Raw genomic sequence first — 19,019 nt, 5'->3', positions numbered from 1 at the left:
GCTGAATGACACTGTTCCAGACAATGAATTGCCTTTTGCAAATCACTTCAATATTTTTCGAAATGATCGGCCTGTTGGAAGGGGAGGGGGTGTGATGGTGTGCGTAAATGTGAAGTGGAAAAGCAAAATTCGAAAGGATCTGAACCATGATTGTGAAATCGTGTGGGTTGAAATTAACATCGAAAAAGGTAGGAAAATTTTAATTGGCTTATATTATTGACCAAACAAAAACTCTTCCTTGCAAATTCTAGAAGCCTGCAGGGATTCAGTCTTGGCAACCTTAATGTGTGGTGACGTAATGCTTTTTGGTGATTTTAACCTTTCCATCGATTGGAACACTCCCACGTCTGGTACTACAAACTGCCTGGCTGACCAATGGTTCATGGACACATTCGTGAATGGTATTGGTTTGAAGCAATTCAATATGCATAAGACACATGGTGATAGCAACTTAGACTACGTTCTGGCAACACTGCCTGATCCAGAAGTAACCCCAGAAAGAAACATTTTACCATCGGACCACGACTCACTAGATGTCCTTGTGTACCTGCCCCCATGGAGAAGAGAAAGTTTCGGCCGCAAAAGCAACCTTATTGCCTGTGGGATGACATTCGCCAAGCTCTTCATTTCTACACTTGGTTTCTGGTGCAGTATGATGATGTCAACAAATCAGTGGAGATGTTTGTGGACGTACTACACGCTGTGTAAAGACTTCGTGCGAACCAAGAACCCGAAATCGACAAAATATCCGGTGTGGTTTGACAATGAAATTCTCCTGGTGTTAAAAAACCAAAAAGGAAGCCTGGAATCTGTGGAAACAAAGCCCCAATGTGCATACACAGCAAACCTTCTCTAGCATTAGACATCACTCCAAGTATTTACTTAGGAAAAATATAAGGACTACGTAGAAAATGTAACAACACAGTGTCTTACCAACCCAAAGAAATTATTTACATTGTTAAATTCAAGAAAGCAAAAATCACGCGTCCCCATGGAAATCAAGTACAAATTGGAAACATCCTGTGGAGATAAAAGAGTGCACTTATTCAACAATTTCCTTCACGAAAACTTCATCTCACATGCTACAACCAAGCCACTCCCCGACGTGCAGTCGGTCTGTTCACACTCTCTCTCTCCACTATTAAAACCTCTTCTCAAGAAGTTAAATCTCTCCTTGCCTCATTACCCATACATCGCTCTTTAGGACCAGATGAAATTCCCACAATTTTCCTCCGTAACACTGCTGACTTCTTGGCTCATCCTCTCTCTCTCTCTTGCTAAATAGGTGCTACTCTGAAGGTGTGTTTCCTCAGATGTTCAAGAAAGCCAATGTTGTACCCATTCACAAATCTGGAGATAAAAATAGTGCTACATCATACAGATCAATATCACTCCTTTCACCTCTGTCTACAATCTGTGAAAAAATCATTAAGGATTCTTACGGACACAGTGTGTCACCCTTTCAGTTGCATCTTCTGATTTTCTTCCTGTCTTGTCTGGTGTGCCACAAGGGAGCGTCATGGGCCCTCTCCTGTTCATCCTATACATGGACGATCTCTTTCAAGGACTTTCCTCACTTCCTGTCAATATACTCATGTTTGCTGAGGACTGTAAACTTTTCTAAGAAATCTCAACCACACAAGATGCTGTGATTCTGCAGAATGCTCTTTCCGAACTAGTCACATGGTGTAGGAAGTGGAATTTACAACTTAACTCACAGAAATGTTCTTCCCTCACAGTCTCTTTAAAAAAGAATAAAATACATTCTCACTATGTTCTTGAAAATAATTATATTACTACAGTTACGACCCAAAAAGATCTAGGTGTTATCATAGATGAAAAACTCAACTTTAAGGAACACATCGCAGCTGCAAATAAAAGTGCAATGTGCCTCTACAGATTCACTGAAATTGATACTCCAACTTCTCTTAGCTTATTTTTAAAGTCATTAATTTCTCCGATTCTTGAATACTGCTCTCCAGTCTGGGCCATGGCTTCCAATACAAATCTTTCTAGCATGGATTCAGTTCTCAGCTTCTTTACCGCCATTGTTCGTCATAGAATTCCTTCTCTGCGGCATCTTCAGAAACCTGACATCCTGACTACTTTGAACATTCAGTTACTACAGACCCGACGCGATTTGGCCGATATGAAATGTTTCTATAAAATCATCAATGGAAAACAGATCTGAATTTCTGCTTACAGAATTCAATTTCAGAGTTCCCTCTTGATCGACCCGAAACACTCAATTGTTCCACAACTCTACCGCTAGGCTTTCTCTTATACAGCACACACTGTTCCACAGGCTGCCCCAGTTCTATAATAAACTACCCACAAACATCGACATTTTTGCTCCTGAATGTATTTTCCGATCTTCTCGTACAGTGAATATGTACAGATGGGGGACAAAATAATACGAGCACCTGTGAAAAAGTATGCCACATTTCACACGGGCAGTACAGCAGCACCACTTGGCACTGAAGTCTGCTGCCTGGTGGCCATGAAGGGGAAGGTATTAGTCTGTCAACAGCAGTCATTGGTGGTGCATTCGTCTATCTTACACTCTCAAGAGACGCTGCAATGTCAGACCTGACATAGTTCCAAAGAGGCATGATTGTTGGAGCACGTTCAGCTAGAGCCACGGTGACGGAAACCTCAAACCTTGTAGGGTGTGCAAGGAGCACAGTATCAGCCGTTATGACAGCATACACAACACAAGGTAAGATCGCATCTTCAAAGCACAACAATGGACGAAAGACAAAGCTTGCTGCTCGAGATAGAAGGGTGTTGAAGTGCATAGCGGCCAAAAGCACAAGCAATCGTTATCCAAGATAACATCTGAAATTAACAGACAACTCCAGGACCCCATTTCAACCAAAACTGTCCATGTTGCAAACATTCATGGCAGAGTGGCAATTCGTAAGCTGTTTGCGACATCACATAATGCTGTCAAGCTACACCAATGGTGCAGAGCTCACAGAAGTTGGTCCCCACAGCAGTAGCAACAAGTCATCTCGTCTGATGAATCAACATTCACGTTATTTCAGACCACCGGGCACGTTTATGTGTGGAGAACGCCCCGAGATGCATTTCATCCTGACTGCTTCTTGCCGACTGTGGTGCATGGAGGTGTATCTATTATGGTATGGGGTGCTATATCTTGGCACGGTGTGGGACCACTTGATTTTCTGCATGGGAAGCTCAATGCCAATCACTATCGGACCATTCTGGGGGATCATCTCCATCCTTTTGTCCAGACTTTATTTCCTGGGGAGCGGATGCTTTTTCAAGACAACAGCGCTCCTATCCACATTACTTGGTCTGCCCGAACATGGTTCGAAGGACATGACGATGAAGTAGGGCATCTTGAATGGCCCCCACAGTCTCCTGACTTGAACATTATAGAACATTTGTGGGGATATTTGGAGTCCAAACTGCGTGCTCGAAGTCCGCCTCCAGCCACACTTTCGGAATTGGAGACTGCTCTGGAGGAAGAATGGCTCCATATTCCCTTAAACATTGTACATGACCTCTATGCATCGTCCCACGTTGCATACAAAGTGTACTTCAGTCACAGGGTGGTCCAACCCCATAGTAATAAAGATTTTCTCTAATTTCACAGGTGTTCGTATTATTTTGTCCCTCATCTGTAAATCTTTTGTTTGTTTCCTTGTTTATGTCTTATCATGTTTATATTTACTTTGTTTTTACCTAAAACCATCTTGACTTGTTCTTGTTGATTTATTAGAGTTTTCAGTGTAAAATGGCCTTAGAAGTGCTGTATCTGAAACTTGGAATAAATAAATAAATGAATTCTGTATGGTGGTAGCTTATGCTAATTAGAGTATGGCAAATCAACATCATTTTAGAAAATAGGAAGTAGATAGATGCCATAGTGAAAAATGGTTCTTTTGAGTGTACATACGATTTTTGTTATTAAGGTGTCTGTTCTGCCATTTTTTTCTAATTGTGACAATAAGGAGAACTGATGGTGTGATTTAATTGATGAATAGTCACTCACAAAGGACACCCATACCCAGGATTAGGACCAGAAGCTGGCAAATTTGTCAACTAGAACACTTTTATATGGATTCACGATATTATATTTACAAATTGACTTTGATAGTTCACCTCAACTCACACTTTTACACATTCCAAAAAAGTTTAGTGTAATTAATCTTCTATTTTACATTCTTATCCCATGTAAGTGTGGGGAGAATACACCCGACAGTACTTTTGTTAATGAAAATGATCTTGATAAGAAGAAATGTAATGGAAAATTTCATTTTCCAATATAACTACACCTGGTTACAGGGTGACATTTAGAAGCAAATTCATAAGACATTTTAGTGTTTTATTATTTATTAATGAAAGATAAATCGGTTATACAATAATGGAAAAATACAACTCAAAATTAGCAATAAAATAGAGTATGAGAAAAGTAATTACACATCAGTTTATTTTTTTATCAATTTTTGAATGTGTGGTTCCGGGTGCAACAATTTTCGGAAGTGCCTTTTGAGAGCATTTGCAAATACTTAAAACTCGGTAAAAGTACACCAAAAAATTATGAATAAAAATACGAAGGGACAGAAGTATAAACAAATGACATATTTGGAAAGTCTTACACAGTTATTTTAAAAATTGAACATTTAGCAGGTTACGGGTGCTACATGCTTGGTTTCGGGTGCAACAGCGTGTGATTATTTGAACTTCTAACCATCATTAAGCCTACATTTAACACACTTTAATATACAATAATCACTTTTTAATAACAATCATAGTTTTAGAATCATTAATGTAAAACAAATCTTAAAGAATATATCATATTTTTTAAAAAATTTATGCACTTTGGAAGACATCAATATTTCTGGGCAATTTATAATAAATCCTTTTTTTTCCCTCCATTATTACGGTAGGTTTAGGCAATATTTCTTTGATTTGTTCAAAGTTTACATATTAAACGTCTTTCTCATTAGTTTGGAATAGATTTTGCTGTTTTGAGCAAACATTAAGGCACATCACTTTGACCTCCCCATCTTCTTCATCCACGTCGCTCAACACCACTGCTGCATACCTGTACACATTCCTTTTCATTCTCTTTGATGGAAATTCCACAAGAAGGTAAGAACCTTCCTTGACTTTTTGTGCATTTACCTCAGTTATGTCTTGGTCACGTCGCTCATCACTTTGAAAACTTGTATCTGAGTCTGAGTAAACATCATTATATCTCAGTCTAGGTAGGGATGAGATAGAGGCTGATGGTAGTGTATTCAACTCTGAATTCCTGATAATGAATTCCTTGAATTCTGAATTAGCAGTTCGTCCATATCTGATTTTGGTGAAACTTGCGGGCTCAAAAAAATGAATCGATTGCAGAATGGGTATGGGTTTGATACCTTCCCATCTTGACGTCAACATTTCTTCAAACTTCGAAATTTCTTCTATTGGCATGTATTTAATATTTATTCCAGAAATGCATTTTTTCGCACAATTGTAAAACTGTTCAGCTGTGTTCACGTTTGCACATCTTGACTTTACCTCTAACCAAACTTTGCATTTTAATATGCAATTGAATGTAGAACATAATTGAACACATAATGGTTAGAGATTAATTCCGAAGCAGATCAAGAAAGAATACAAGTTTTATTTCTTGGAAGACATTTTCATGAAATTCAGTCCAATGAAATTTATTCTTCGGACTACTAAGTTTATTTAATGGTCCTATTATTTGAGCATATTCTGGGATGAATGAATTATATAAACCCCCAGACTAATTCCAATCCCTTGTTGACCTCTTCCGTCATGTCGGGTGCCCTGTTCGATTATGAGTTGAAAGTGTGCCAGCTGGAAGTGGAGTGAAGTGATTAAGAATACCTATACTGAATCAGTAGACTGAGTGACGTAATATCTGCTCTGTGCCATCTATCGGCATTTACATGAACCAAACCTTTCTTACTTTCAGCGAGAGAGAGAAGCCAAAATTCTACACAGGGCTATAATTCTCATCCCGTGTACGTGTGGGGAGAATACCCTTGACAGTGATTTTGTTAAGGGAAATGAGCTTCATAGGGAGAAATGTAATGGAAAAGTTCATTTTACAATATAATGCCAGGTGATATCCACAGATATCGGAAAATGTCCAGATCACATTCATGTATTTTATAGATATTCATTATATATCCATGCAATATCAACCATGTAAGACAGTATGATTTTCAACACACAGTTACTATTTTTAATTGGAAACCCCATGTTATTTTTAGCTCAATTGAATTCTGATAAACTTACTATTCATTTTTCCACGTAAGTTTTTTCAGCGATCGATTTCGCCACTCGTCTGGTGGGTTTATCAGGCATGAACCACCAGACGAGTGGCGAAATCGATCACTGAAAATAACTTATGTGGAAAAATGAATAGTAAGTTTATCAGAGTTAATTACCTATCTCTGCGTAACTGCCAAACTGATATCTTCAGATACAATTAAGAATGAGGTTTGTGTTATTGTAATACATCAATTACTTCCCAAGTAATTGTAATGTGAATTTGACGCTTAAAACAAAGATCTAAGAAGTTCATTCGTTTGTTGTAACAAACATGTTTTCCCTTTTGACTGTTCATTTGTGTGTCGGAATAAACATGTTTCCCCTTTTGACGTCATTTGTGTGTTGTAACGAATATGTTTGCCATTTTAACTGCACCAATGGTTTGTTTGTTTGGTATCTAATCTACTGTACAATCCCGGTCTTCCAATCTGACTCCCTTATACTTCCTTTTTGGGGGTAGGTTAAAAAAGTAAAGTCTATCGTGATAGCCCTACAACCTCAGAGGACATGAAACATCGCATTGAGGCAGCCAGCTCTGACAGAGAGAATTGGCACTGTAGAAGAACAATATTGACAATGTTTATGTGTACGTACATGTAAATTGGAATTTAAATTCCATCCTAAACCGTTCTTAGTTCTACACAATAAAAGTTACATTTTATAACTCTTCCTCTTTCATTCTTTATGTTGTCCTCTGATAGATGCATGACTACACTGCTGAGGTTTATATCAGTTGTTGCATCTCATCTTCAAGTTACAATTAAAATTACTTGGGAAGTAATTGAAGCATTACAATGTAACAAACGCCATTCTTAATGTATTTTTCCTATTTTCAATTGTGCTAAAAATAATTTGGAGTTTCAAATAAAAAAACGTAAGTTTGTGTTGAAAATCATATTTCCTTACATTCTTGAAAGTACTGTATCCACTATTTTCATGAGTCCCCCTCCTAACTTTATGTCTGTGCAAAACGTTTTTCAATGTTCATTGTTGCTCATGAAATATTTGCGGTGGTAATGTTAGGTTACCAACCCTTCAATATATATTTACGTGCGAGCATGCAACCTAATGGTGCGTACTGCGCATGACTCCTATTAACAAATTGCAAGAATGACTAATATCGAATTACTGTGCAGGTCGATACAATTAGTATATTTTGCACTAACAGGTAAACCTAATGGTACCTACTGTTAATGGTTTGCCATAGTGACGATCTTTGAACAGCTTCCATAGCTTATTACTGTTATTAACAAATTAACATGATCGGACTTAGCGTACATTCTTAATATTAATTGCCCAAACCATGAATATGTAGTCTTCTGCGCAACCCATTATAAAAGATAAATTAGATAGTATTTACAGATATGTTTCTGATAAATAATTATGCAGAAAGCCGGTGAATTACTTTTTTCAATTCATTACAATTAGTTATTAAACAAAGAAGTATTATTTTATTGCTATTTCTTTTTGATTTTCTGGAATTTTAAATGACAGTAAACTTAATTCGGATATGCCCAATATGCATTATGGTTCTGTAACCTCCGGTTATAAATGTTACCTGCTTCATCCATTTCTATCCATGTACTGGTTTTCTAATCACATGCACTGGTCATAGTGCATCCATACCAGTTAGCAACCTGTGGTTCCCTTTTGTACCCAGTAGCCACTGTTTCGGTACAGTATGTATGGGTACATTTGTACCCGTTCCATCCGAGACCCGTTCCACTCAGCACCTGAAGCTAATAGGTTGTTGAGTAATGGTACGCCTAGTTTACCCAGGTTGTGGGTAGGCCCAGTCCTTCCGTTATTGTCTGGAATGCCACTACCTTTGTAACACATATCGATAGTTCCATTCGTAACTTGAAAGTGTTAGAAGTTACGTTATGTTACAGGTCCCTGCTTTGTGTACAAAAGTTAATAAATATAATAGTATTGCAGTGCATAATGTTACAGGCTGTCGTAAGACACCTTTGCCACTTTATTTTCTGTTTGTTACAAATAATTGAATACATTTTAACGAGTAAATATATTTCCACATATTTGAAAATGTTCACACAATTCCTACAACTTAATTGTGATGTAAATGTTATGCATATAGAAGAAACAAAACTAAAATATATGTCTTGTGTATTACATCCTGTATACTCCCACATGATGTGATGATTAATATTAAGTATTATTGTTACAGGAGAGGAACTCATCTTCTCTACTGTTTAGTAGTCTTATCAGCAGAATATTTGGAGTGAAGAGATCTCGAGATGAGTTGTCAAAGAAGAATCGAATGACTGGTAGAATCTTTTTCCTCAGATTCCCTTCTTTGTTTGAGTTCTTGTTAAAGGAAATAAAAGCTGTGACGGTGGCTTCGAAAACTGCAGAGAATGTGTTTGATCTACATGTGAGCCTCTATCCAGTCTTACAAATATTGGGAAGACTTTATCCTTCGTCTCTGGAAGGAACAGATTCCAATATTCAAGTAAGAATTAATTTTCATTAATTACACTAATTGGGTACATATTAGTTGTTTTTTATTAAAAAGTTTTCTTGCATGATGCTCAGTGTCTGTGTTTTGAAGACTTTTAACTCTTAATGCATAATATGTAAGAAATCACTGAAATATGTAAAAAAAATATTAAATAATAATTTTCGTAGTTCTTAATCATATCCTCCATTCGTGTCCTACTTTTGGGATAGGGAGAATTTTGCAAAATATGGCAGTAGTGAAGGACACAATACATATGGCGTTTGAGTTTTGCAATGTGATTTTCATGGCTATAGGAAGATTAAGTGAAACTAAGTCAACCGGCCTGCCGTATCATATAAGAATTACAAAATTTTTGGAAAATATATTTGAATGTTTGTACCACAAATATACTTCCATTGATTACTCACTGAAAACTAGAGAAATGCCCAAAATATCACGTTATGAAATAATATACACTAAATGGAAAATATATGGGTACCTCAAAATATGTAACATGAAATTCATGTATGTTGTTCCTAGCAGTGTTCATAACCGACATTTGTCATTTTTGCTTAGCTACATACAAAGGAAAAAAACAAATGTGATTTCATACAAATCCAGGTTCCAACAAGTATGCATATATGACAAGCACAGAATATGATAAAATACGAAAACCTTAAGCAAGACAAATTTACGATTTTGTTGAATTTGGTCATTTCTACATAATTGAGCATATTTTAACAAGTTTTCTGTTATATTCAGCATATTTTTGCTTTTTAAAGGTGTACAAAATTTACTTTATTAGTTATTTCCTAAGTGGATTAGATTTGCTTCTCTCGTGTTAGTTGAAGTAGAAAGGAGATGTTTTGTTGGCTGACAATAGCTATATCAGAGGATGCAATTTATTAATTTACAATGTATATTGTTGGAGGAACATATTTTTGTATTTTTTCGAGCATGTTTATGTAAATTATAGGTCATGAATGCATCACCATTTTTTATTTTGAAAAAAAATATTTTTTCATATTTTTAATTTTTTTAAATATTTTCGAAACAACAGCAGAAATACAGTCGCACACATTCCAATGTTCTGTGATGAATTGAACTCCTGGGTGTATTACATGTTGCAAGACAGTGTTGCCAATCTGTAATACTGGAAATTTCTATTTGAAATTTGTCAGGCATAACTTGTGCACAGTGTTCAATTTACTATTCAGTATGAGGGTGTATCAAAAGGTTTCGAGACTAGCTCTATTTACAAGAAAGTACTTTATTTATCTACATTTACACACTATCGCCCTCAAAATTGTCCTCTTGCACAGCAATACAAGAAGTCTTCCAGGACACATTCCAGAAGTAGCAGGAATGCTGGAATTATTTTCCTGTAGTTTACGGTTATAACAAGCATAAGAAGACAGTTTTTCTTTGTGACGTTTCAGGAGAACACACGCTCCTTTCATCAGACATTTATTTTCATTTTGACTAAAGATACAGTTATAACAATGGTTAGTAATTTTTTAAACAAAAAGAATGCTGGAAGCACTGTATTGCTGTCAGTGGCGTGCCCAAAGGGTGGGGGGAGGTATAAACCCCCCTTTGGCCCAGTATTTCTAAAAAAGAACATCAAAACAAAAGTACGAGAAGGTGGCGAAATGGGGTTGATTACCGGAAAAAGTGTACATAATCCCCTCCCTTTCGAATATCCTGGTCATGCCACTGATTGCTGTGCAAGTCTTCTTTATAAACTGTATGAAGCACCTTATGTGATTCGTGTTGGATCTCCGCAATGGTGTTAGTGAATTATGAATGTTGGTGCTCCCTGTGACTGTGTGTGCAGCCTTGTAGAGCCATCTGTTGCTGTGTTACAGAACTAGTCTCCATACTTTTTGATACCACCTCGTATAATTACAAATGAACAAAAAATATCTTGATTCACTAAATTTTTGCCACATTAATTTGTTGTGCTTTCCTTAATTGCAATTGCATTGAATTTTATTAACAATGTTATGGATTGTTTTCTATGAAGACTTTTGCATATATATTTTTTATTCATAATTGGGAAAAGAGAGACGCGGTAGTATATAAATATGGAGAAACTAGTACTCACTTTTATCCGCGAAGCTGTTTTTTCTTCTTTTTCGATTAATTTCAGTGGCCACTGCCACCATCCTCGTTGGAACTTGCTGCGCTGTTGCTTGGCGTGCGTCTTTTGTTCGTAGTTCTCTGGCTGCCGCTAGGTGCGCTGTTAGGTGCGCCGTGCGTCTTGGTGCGTCGTCTGCTATTTCCGGGCGATAACTGCTGCAGTAGTGGAATCCAAGTGTGGTGCGCTTGCCCGCTATCGATGTTTAGTTCGTGCGAGAAGTGCATTATGGCGTGCGTTTCCTTGATTTTGGTGTCTATGAGCGTGTGGGCAGTGTGTTTGACTCGAACCTTTTGAATTTTATGGCTATTGTATTTGATATGTCTAGCAAGACCAGTAGTGGGTTGGGCTTTTTTCGCATCTGCTAGGTGCTGTTGGATTCTTTCATTGACAGATCTGATGGACCTGCCGATGTAATGAGCCTTGCATTCACACTCTGCATCATATACACCTGGGTTGTCAAGGGGAGAGAGGAAGTACAGTTTGTGCTTGTTCAGTTTATCAGTTATTTTGGAGTTGGGTTTGTGCGCTACTTTGATGCCAAATGGGAGAAGGGCTTTGGCTATGCGGTTGGAAGTGGTGGGATGGTAGGGGAAGGCAAACCATTTATATTGGTCGCTGGGGGTTGGTTGTGGCTGGGCTGTTTGTGGATGGGTTGATTGTGGTAGGTTAGGGTGTCTGACCTGTATTTCCGCCTTACTGCACCAAGTGGAAAGTTGTGATTCAGTGTAGCCATGTTTCAGGGCTATTTCTGTGATGGTGGCTATCTCCTCTCGTAGATCCTCTTCTTTGCCACAGTAGGAGAAGGCTCTTCGATAAAAGTTTAGCCACACATTGACTTTTTGCTTAGGGGGATGGCTGGAGAGAGCATGTATGTACTGGTTGCCTGCATCCGGTTTTCTGTAGACGGTGGTTGTGAATTTGTTAAGTGCACGGCTGATGGTGATGTCCAGGAAGTTGATTTTACCAAGTTTTTCATGCTCTACGGTGAAGTTGAGCCTGGGGTGGATGCTATTTAGCTTGTTCACTAGGAGGTTGAGTTCTTCTGCCTTTTTGTATACAACTATTGTGTCGTCCGCGTACCTTCCATATCGGATGTGTTGTAGTTCTGGAGTGTGGAGTATCTCTTTTTCAGCCAGGTGCATGACGATGTTGGCTAATGGAGCTGATAGCGGGTTGCCCATCGCAAGGCCCATTCTACAACCAATCTGAGGGAGCTGATAGCGGGTTGCCCATCGCAAGGCCCATTCTACAACCAATCCGAGGGCCTAGCGATGGGCAACCCGCTATCAGCTCCATTAGCCAACATCGTCATGCACCTGGCTGAAAAAGAGATACTCCACACTCCAGAACTACAACACATCCGATATGGAAGGTACGCGGACGACACAATAGTTGTATACAAAAAGGCAGAAGAACTCAACCTCCTAGTGAACAAGCTAAATAGCATCCACCCCAGGCTCAACTTCACCGTAGAGCATGAAAAACTTGGTAAAATCAACTTCCTGGACATCACCATCAGCCGTGCACTTAACAAATTCACAACCACCGTCTACAGAAAACCGGATGCAGGCAACCAGTACATACATGCTCTCTCCAGCCATCCCCCTAAGCAAAAAGTCAATGTGTGGCTAAACTTTTATCGAAGAGCCTTCTCCTACTGTGGCAAAGAAGAGGATCTACGAGAGGAGATAGCCACCATCACAGAAATAGCCCTGAAACATGGCTACACTGAATCACAACTTTCCACTTGGTGCAGTAAGGCGGAAATACAGGTCAGACACCCTAACCTACCACAATCAACCCATCCACAAACAGCCCAGCCACAACCAACCCCCAGCGACCAATATAAATGGTTTGCCTTCCCCTACCATCCCACCACTTCCAACCGCATAGCCAAAGCCCTTCTCCCATTTGGCATCAAAGTAGCGCACAAACCCAACTCCAAAATAACTGATAAACTGAACAAGCACAAACGGTACTTCCTCTCTCCCCTTGACAACCCAGGTGTATATGATGCAGAGTGTGAATGCAAGGCTCATTACATCGGCAGGTCCATCAGATCTGTCAATGAAAGAATCCAACAGCACCTAGCAGATGCGAAAAAAGCCCAACCCACTACTGGTCTTGCTAGACATATCAAATACAATAGCCATAAAATTCAAAAGGTTCGAGTCAAACACACTGCCCACACGCTCATAGACACCAAAATCAAGGAAACGCACGCCATAATGCACTTCTCGCACGAACTAAACATCGATAGCGGGCAAGCGCACCACACTTAGATTCCACTACTGCAGCAGTTATCGCCCGGAAATAGCAGACGACGCACCAAGATGCACGGCGCACCTAACAGCGCACCTAGCGGCAGCCAGAGAACTACGAACAAAAGACGCACGCCAAGCAACAGCGCAGCAAGTTCCAACGAGGATGGTGGCAGTGGCCACTGAAATTAATCGAAAAAGAAGAAAAAACAGCTTTGCAGATAAAAGTGAGTACTAGTTTCTCCGTATTTATATTTTTTATATTTATTAATATTATTTTATTTTCAGTTAAATCTGTATATTCCATATCTACAACAGTGCCTAGGAAGTCCCGTCTATAAAACAAGAGTTCTAGTAGCTAGAGCCATAATAGCTCTCATATCTCCAGAGCAATACTGCCAGTACCTGACTAAAGCATTCGATGAATTGTCTGCTCCAAGGAAAGTTTCTCATAACAGAATGCATGGTCTTCTGCTGAATGTATGTATAACCTGAATTATTGTTAGTTTTGAAGATTAAGAAAATTAACTATTGATGATCCCATGGCACTTTTAACTGATACCCATATGGACGCTAACATGTATTGATTCTCTCCTGTACCATTACCACAATGATATCACATCAATCTACCAGAGTTTGGCTTCAAAACTAATTACAGAAAAGATAATTGGAATATTTAAACACTTACCATTTAATTGTGAAATACACTCACAATGTTGGTGCAAAATGAAATAAATTTATATATTTTGCACAGCTTAGAGGCCAATTGGACTCCACAAGAGTGTCAAAAGGCATTTTTGCAGACTCCATGAGATACCTGGGCTCCGGGAAAGTATTAGCCAGTGTTGATGATTGATTGATTTTACTTCACATTTCTGCCGCTTTTGGCTAATTGTAAAGATGAGGATGAAATTGATGAAAGGACACTCACAAAAACCCATGTGTAGGCTGGGATTCGAACCCTGGACCCCTGATGCCGTAGCATGCTGTTCTAACCACTCTGCCACAGAGGCTGGCTATTGATAAATTGACATCGATATCAGCTCAGCTGTAAAGTTAGCATCTAGTGCCTAAATTGGCATTCAGTTCATCATCTTCTACACATGTGAGCAGCTTATTTTCAAAACATCCCTTCTCCATCAAACACATGTAAGTGGCAAGTCATGAAAATGTGCAATTGTCTTCAAATGTAGGCTACAAAAATGTACAGATTTTAGGGAAACAGTATCTTTGTGCTGCAAAGAGTCATGAATCCAGCTGTCGACTTTGTAGTAGACTAATACCAAAGCACTTTTACATGATTTACAACGTAAATTTTTTGATGGACAAGAAAGGTTTAGAAAATCAGCTCCTCACATATGATTGGTTGGTTGATTTGGGTTTTAACAGTTGGGCTGAAAAGTTCGTAGGCTAACATAGTAAAAAATATTTTTTTGACAAAATTCGATTTTATTATTCAATATAGTTGCCTTCGAGGGCGATACAACGATTATAGCGGTCATACAATTTTTCGATGCCATTTTTATAGTACGATTTCTCTTTAGCCTCAAAATAGGTCTCAGGTTCGGCGATTACCTCTTCATCAGTGCTAAATTTCTTTCCAGCGAGCATTCTTTTAAGGTCTGCAAACAGGAAAAAGTCACTGGGGGCCAGATCTGGAGAATATGGTGGATGGGGAAGCAATTTTATTACGGTTGAATATCGCTAAACATTGCTCCGAATCATCAAAACGTTGTTGCTTTTGATCGATTGTGAGCACGCGCGGCACCCATTTTGCACACAGCTTTCGCATGTTCAAATATTCATGCACAATATGTCCAACACGTTCCTTTGATATTTTTAAAGTCTCAGCTATCTCGATCAACTTCACTTTACGATCATTTAAAATTATTTTGTGGACTTTTTTGATGTTTTCGTCGGTAACAGCCTCTTTGGGGCGTCCACTGCGTGCATCGTCTTCGATGCTCATTTTGCCTCGTTTAAATTTAGCAAACCACTTCTCAACGGTTGATTTTCCTGGTGCAGAGTCCAAATAATGTTTATCAAGCCAAGCCTTGGCTTCAACAGTATTTTTTTTCGCCAAAAAGCAATGCTTTATTAACACACGAAATTCTTTTATATCCATTTTTTCACAATAACAAAAGCTGCTTCACTCACAATGCTATATCTCACGAACTAATTATCCGGCAGCTGTGAAATTTATACACGTATCTTTTGAAGGTTAGTACTAAGTAAAAATCACATGGATTTAATTCTAGTAACGCCATCTATGAGTCAGCCTACGAACTTTTCAGCCCAACTGTTAAGTCCACTTTATGCACAGTAAGACTAATCGGGACTGGACCTACAGTTTAAAGTTGGATCCGAACTACTTGTGCCTCCACCGGATATCGAACCCGGGACCCCTTGATTACAAGGTGACGACGCTACCACTGCACCATCAGGGTGACCCTCCTCATATATGAGATACAAAAATTTCAATGAATCATGATTTTACACCAATTTTGTCTTAGACAAGTTTATGCATTCCTTAGTATGTATCTCTAATGATACTGATACTCTTCCAGTGTCTACCATTACATGGTCAGAATATTTCTATGCTGTAGTTAGGCAGTTTTCCGAATTTTAAATTGGCTGTCATCGAAATTGTGTGCAGAATTATGAAAATTGGATACTCGTATAATCCCAGGATATTTGTAGTCCAGGAAGATATCAGAGGCCACATGTTATATTGGTCAATGTACAGGGTGGTCCACAAGTATGTAAACACTCCTTTAAAACAAATACGGATGGTGAAACATGAATGAAACATACCAGTACATGATGCAGTGGAGAGGGGAATCTGGAAAGCATATATGAACAACATGGTGTCATATTTTTTAAAACAGAAAGGTGTACATGTGACATGAAATTGTTCAAGAATATGAAAGAAAAATGTTGACATGCTTCATCTTCACGTAACTTTAATCCTCACCTTTATTTTAAAAAATAAAGTTTAATCCAAGTAGGCAAAGTTAAAGTTCTGTAACTGTAATATGTCACATCTTTTTTATATAAGACGTAAGCGAGTTACTAAAGATATATCCACGAAACTTACTTGTAAATGTTCTATTAATTTTGATGGCCTCTGCCACCAACCACTTGGGAACTCGATGCTTTACTGTTAGGTTGACTTCCGGTTCCTGTTGTTGTTTCCTCGACTACTGCTAGGGGTGCTGGTGTAGCCATTTTGTTTGCTGCGTGCGATGGGTTTGAGCTGTTGTAATAGCGGTAAACATGATGAGCCTGACCGCTGTCAATATTCAGCCATCAAAATTAATAGAACATTTACAAGTAAGTTTCGTGGATATATCTTTAGTAACTCGCTTACGTGTTATATTATCAACCGCGTTGTTTATTCCCCTCAACATGAAATCTCTTTTATATTCTAAAAAAAATAATTATAACCTTTATGATGGCAAGTGTTAATTTTTATATCAAAGAAAAGAGGCCTAGAAAGTGGCACATAAAATTTGTTCATTTGATTACCAAAGGATTTTAAGCATTTCTGTTTACTTCATCAGTAAAATGATTGTAAATGTGTCTTTCAGTTGTTTTGTAATGCACTTTCTGTTCTTTCTTGAGGGAAGTATAAATAGAGCTTGTGTGAGTCTTCTTGATTCTTATTCAACGATGTGTGAAGGTGTTTGAAAACAGTTTGAAAACTGAATTCGAATGTGTTTAAATAATAATTGATCTTCCTTCTTAATAAGATTGTCTGTGGCATAATTGATATGTAATGAAATAATAAATGTTGAATCAACTTAAAATACCAAGAATATTAGGCATTTAAGTGCAACGTAAAGCCCAAGAACATCACAAATACTTCCAGTAATTGTTGTTGTTATTATTTTGTCATTACTGTATTCATCATAAATCGTTGATTACATCGTTTGCATCAGTGTTTATTTATTTTAACCATATTAATTTTTAACTTCCTTTTTTTTTTAAATCAGATAGCCCATCTGTTTGCAGAAGTCACACCAGATAGTGCAAGAAACATAAAGGATAAAATTCAGTCATGGCTGGATAGCACGATATGGCTATTAACAATGGAACATAAATGTCACATTACCAGACGAATGTACTTGAAGTTGCTGCAAGTTATTATTCGTAAATACTACAACCAAGTGACAAGTGATACTTGGAGAGAAGTAATGCAATTAATCTCTAGTTTTTTCACTAATGCTCATCATGGACATAGTATTATTAGCAATGGACTGTGTTCTTTATCAGCTGTGTACACTTATCTTGATATTCTACATACGGTGGTAGATTGTGGAATTGTGATCAGTGATTGTAACATTGAAGGGACTGTTCACATGTTTTTAAGTCATCAAGACTATCATGTTGTGCTGGCAGGTTTGAATTATATATTGTGGCTCTTTAAACATGAAAACTCTGAAGTTTCAACTGTACCTGGTAGTGAACATGAATTTATAGAAGTGAGAGAGTGTTACAAAACAGATTGGAAGGAAAATTTAAGGACATCTACAAAAGTTGCCGATTCGGTTCTAAAAAACACTGAAAATGTGAAAGTGTATCCAGAATGCTATGCCAAAACATTATCTGTTCTTTGTTATTTGCAATATGGTAGCACTTCAAGTGCTGAAGGAAATCCACGTGTGAATAGTAGTGCACTGTTCCTTAAAAATCTACTGATGAACATGAACAAAAAGAAGTCCGAAAATCTACAGTGTGCAATCTTAGAACTAAGTGGAAATCTAGCAATTCAACTCATGGATCATGATGATCAGGTATGTACATCAGAAATCAATCCTATTTTTGTTATTATTGCTGTATTAGTACATATTAGAAACTCTATTTTTGACATAAATATGTGCACTGAATGTTTGGTACAATTAAATCCTAATGTGCCTATGTGCAAGCATGCTTGTGGGATATTTTTTCATTATAACAACAGCCTTTTTTACTAATCATTTACAAAATGTAGGTTAAGTAACTATTATATGAAGGGCTCAGGTGTGAAACATGCTAAGTGAAATTTTGGTAATTTTTTAGTTATAAAGTAAAATGTGCCATTCTTCAATTTTCAGTGAAAATTGCCATGTCATACAATTTGCATTGGACTCAGTGAAGCCTTCTGAAATTGGCAAATGCAACACAAAAACAATTTATCTAGAGCAGCAGTTCTTCAACTGTGGTCCGCGGACCCCCAGGGGGTCCGCAAAACCCTCCCAATTTTCCACAAAGGTTTGGAAAAATACTAAGACAAGAGCATTTACTCTTTAATGCTAAGAATGAATTATGAAAGAACAAAAATTATACAAATGTATGGTGTCTATTTACTGAGGTAAAATAAATTGAATTGTAGATAAGCCGAAAACGTAGATATGACTAAGCATCGCCAGTTCCCACAGCAACAGCACGCATGTTTTGGCTGAGAGCTGCCTGGGCTGGTGCTTGTTGGGGGGGGGGGGGATGCTTGATTGTTTGGCTCAGATTGCTTCGTGCGTGACTTTGCTGCACAGCGCAAACAAACAAAAGCGGCCTTCACAGCCGTTCAGAATCGTGTGATGTTTGCGTCCTCGGAAAGTCTTGTACTACTTCTAAGAATTTTTCTCGTCCCTTGGAGTATGTTCTCGAAGTAAGCCGCATATAAAAGGATTGCAGCGTTCGCATCTGAGTCAGTCTACGATTGTTAGCAAAGACTTCTCAGTAATCGCGAGTTGTTTCTGTTCGGCCCTTTGCATATTGTCGGGTAACGGTAAAGTTACTTCTCGATATTTCCTCAGTGAATTTTATGCTTGGGACTTCTGACCTAAGA

At 38.1% G+C, this 19,019-nt stretch overlaps 1 protein-coding gene across 2 annotated transcripts in view; it reads left to right on the top strand.

The window, feature by feature from the left end:
- THADA (Thyroid adenoma-associated protein homolog) overlaps positions 1-19,019 on the top strand; it is a 212,528-nt gene that overhangs the window by 169,658 nt on the left and 23,851 nt on the right. For both annotated transcript variants that reach the window (XM_083111408.1, XM_083111407.1), the window contains exons 19-21: positions 8,516-8,800; positions 13,481-13,672; positions 17,188-17,988. In XM_083111408.1, the coding sequence (XP_082967534.1) occupies positions 8,516-8,800; positions 13,481-13,672; positions 17,188-17,988 (1,278 nt within the window). The remainder of the gene's footprint in view (positions 1-8,515; positions 8,801-13,480; positions 13,673-17,187; positions 17,989-19,019) is intronic.

This window comes from Lepisma saccharinum, chromosome 25 (assembly GCF_977018435.1).
Source record: "Lepisma saccharinum chromosome 25, izLepSacc3.1, whole genome shotgun sequence".
NCBI lineage: Eukaryota > Metazoa > Arthropoda > Insecta > Zygentoma > Lepismatidae > Lepisma > Lepisma saccharinum.
Note: the sequence above shows the minus strand (reverse complement) of the source record. Positions and strands in the feature narration are given on the sequence as shown.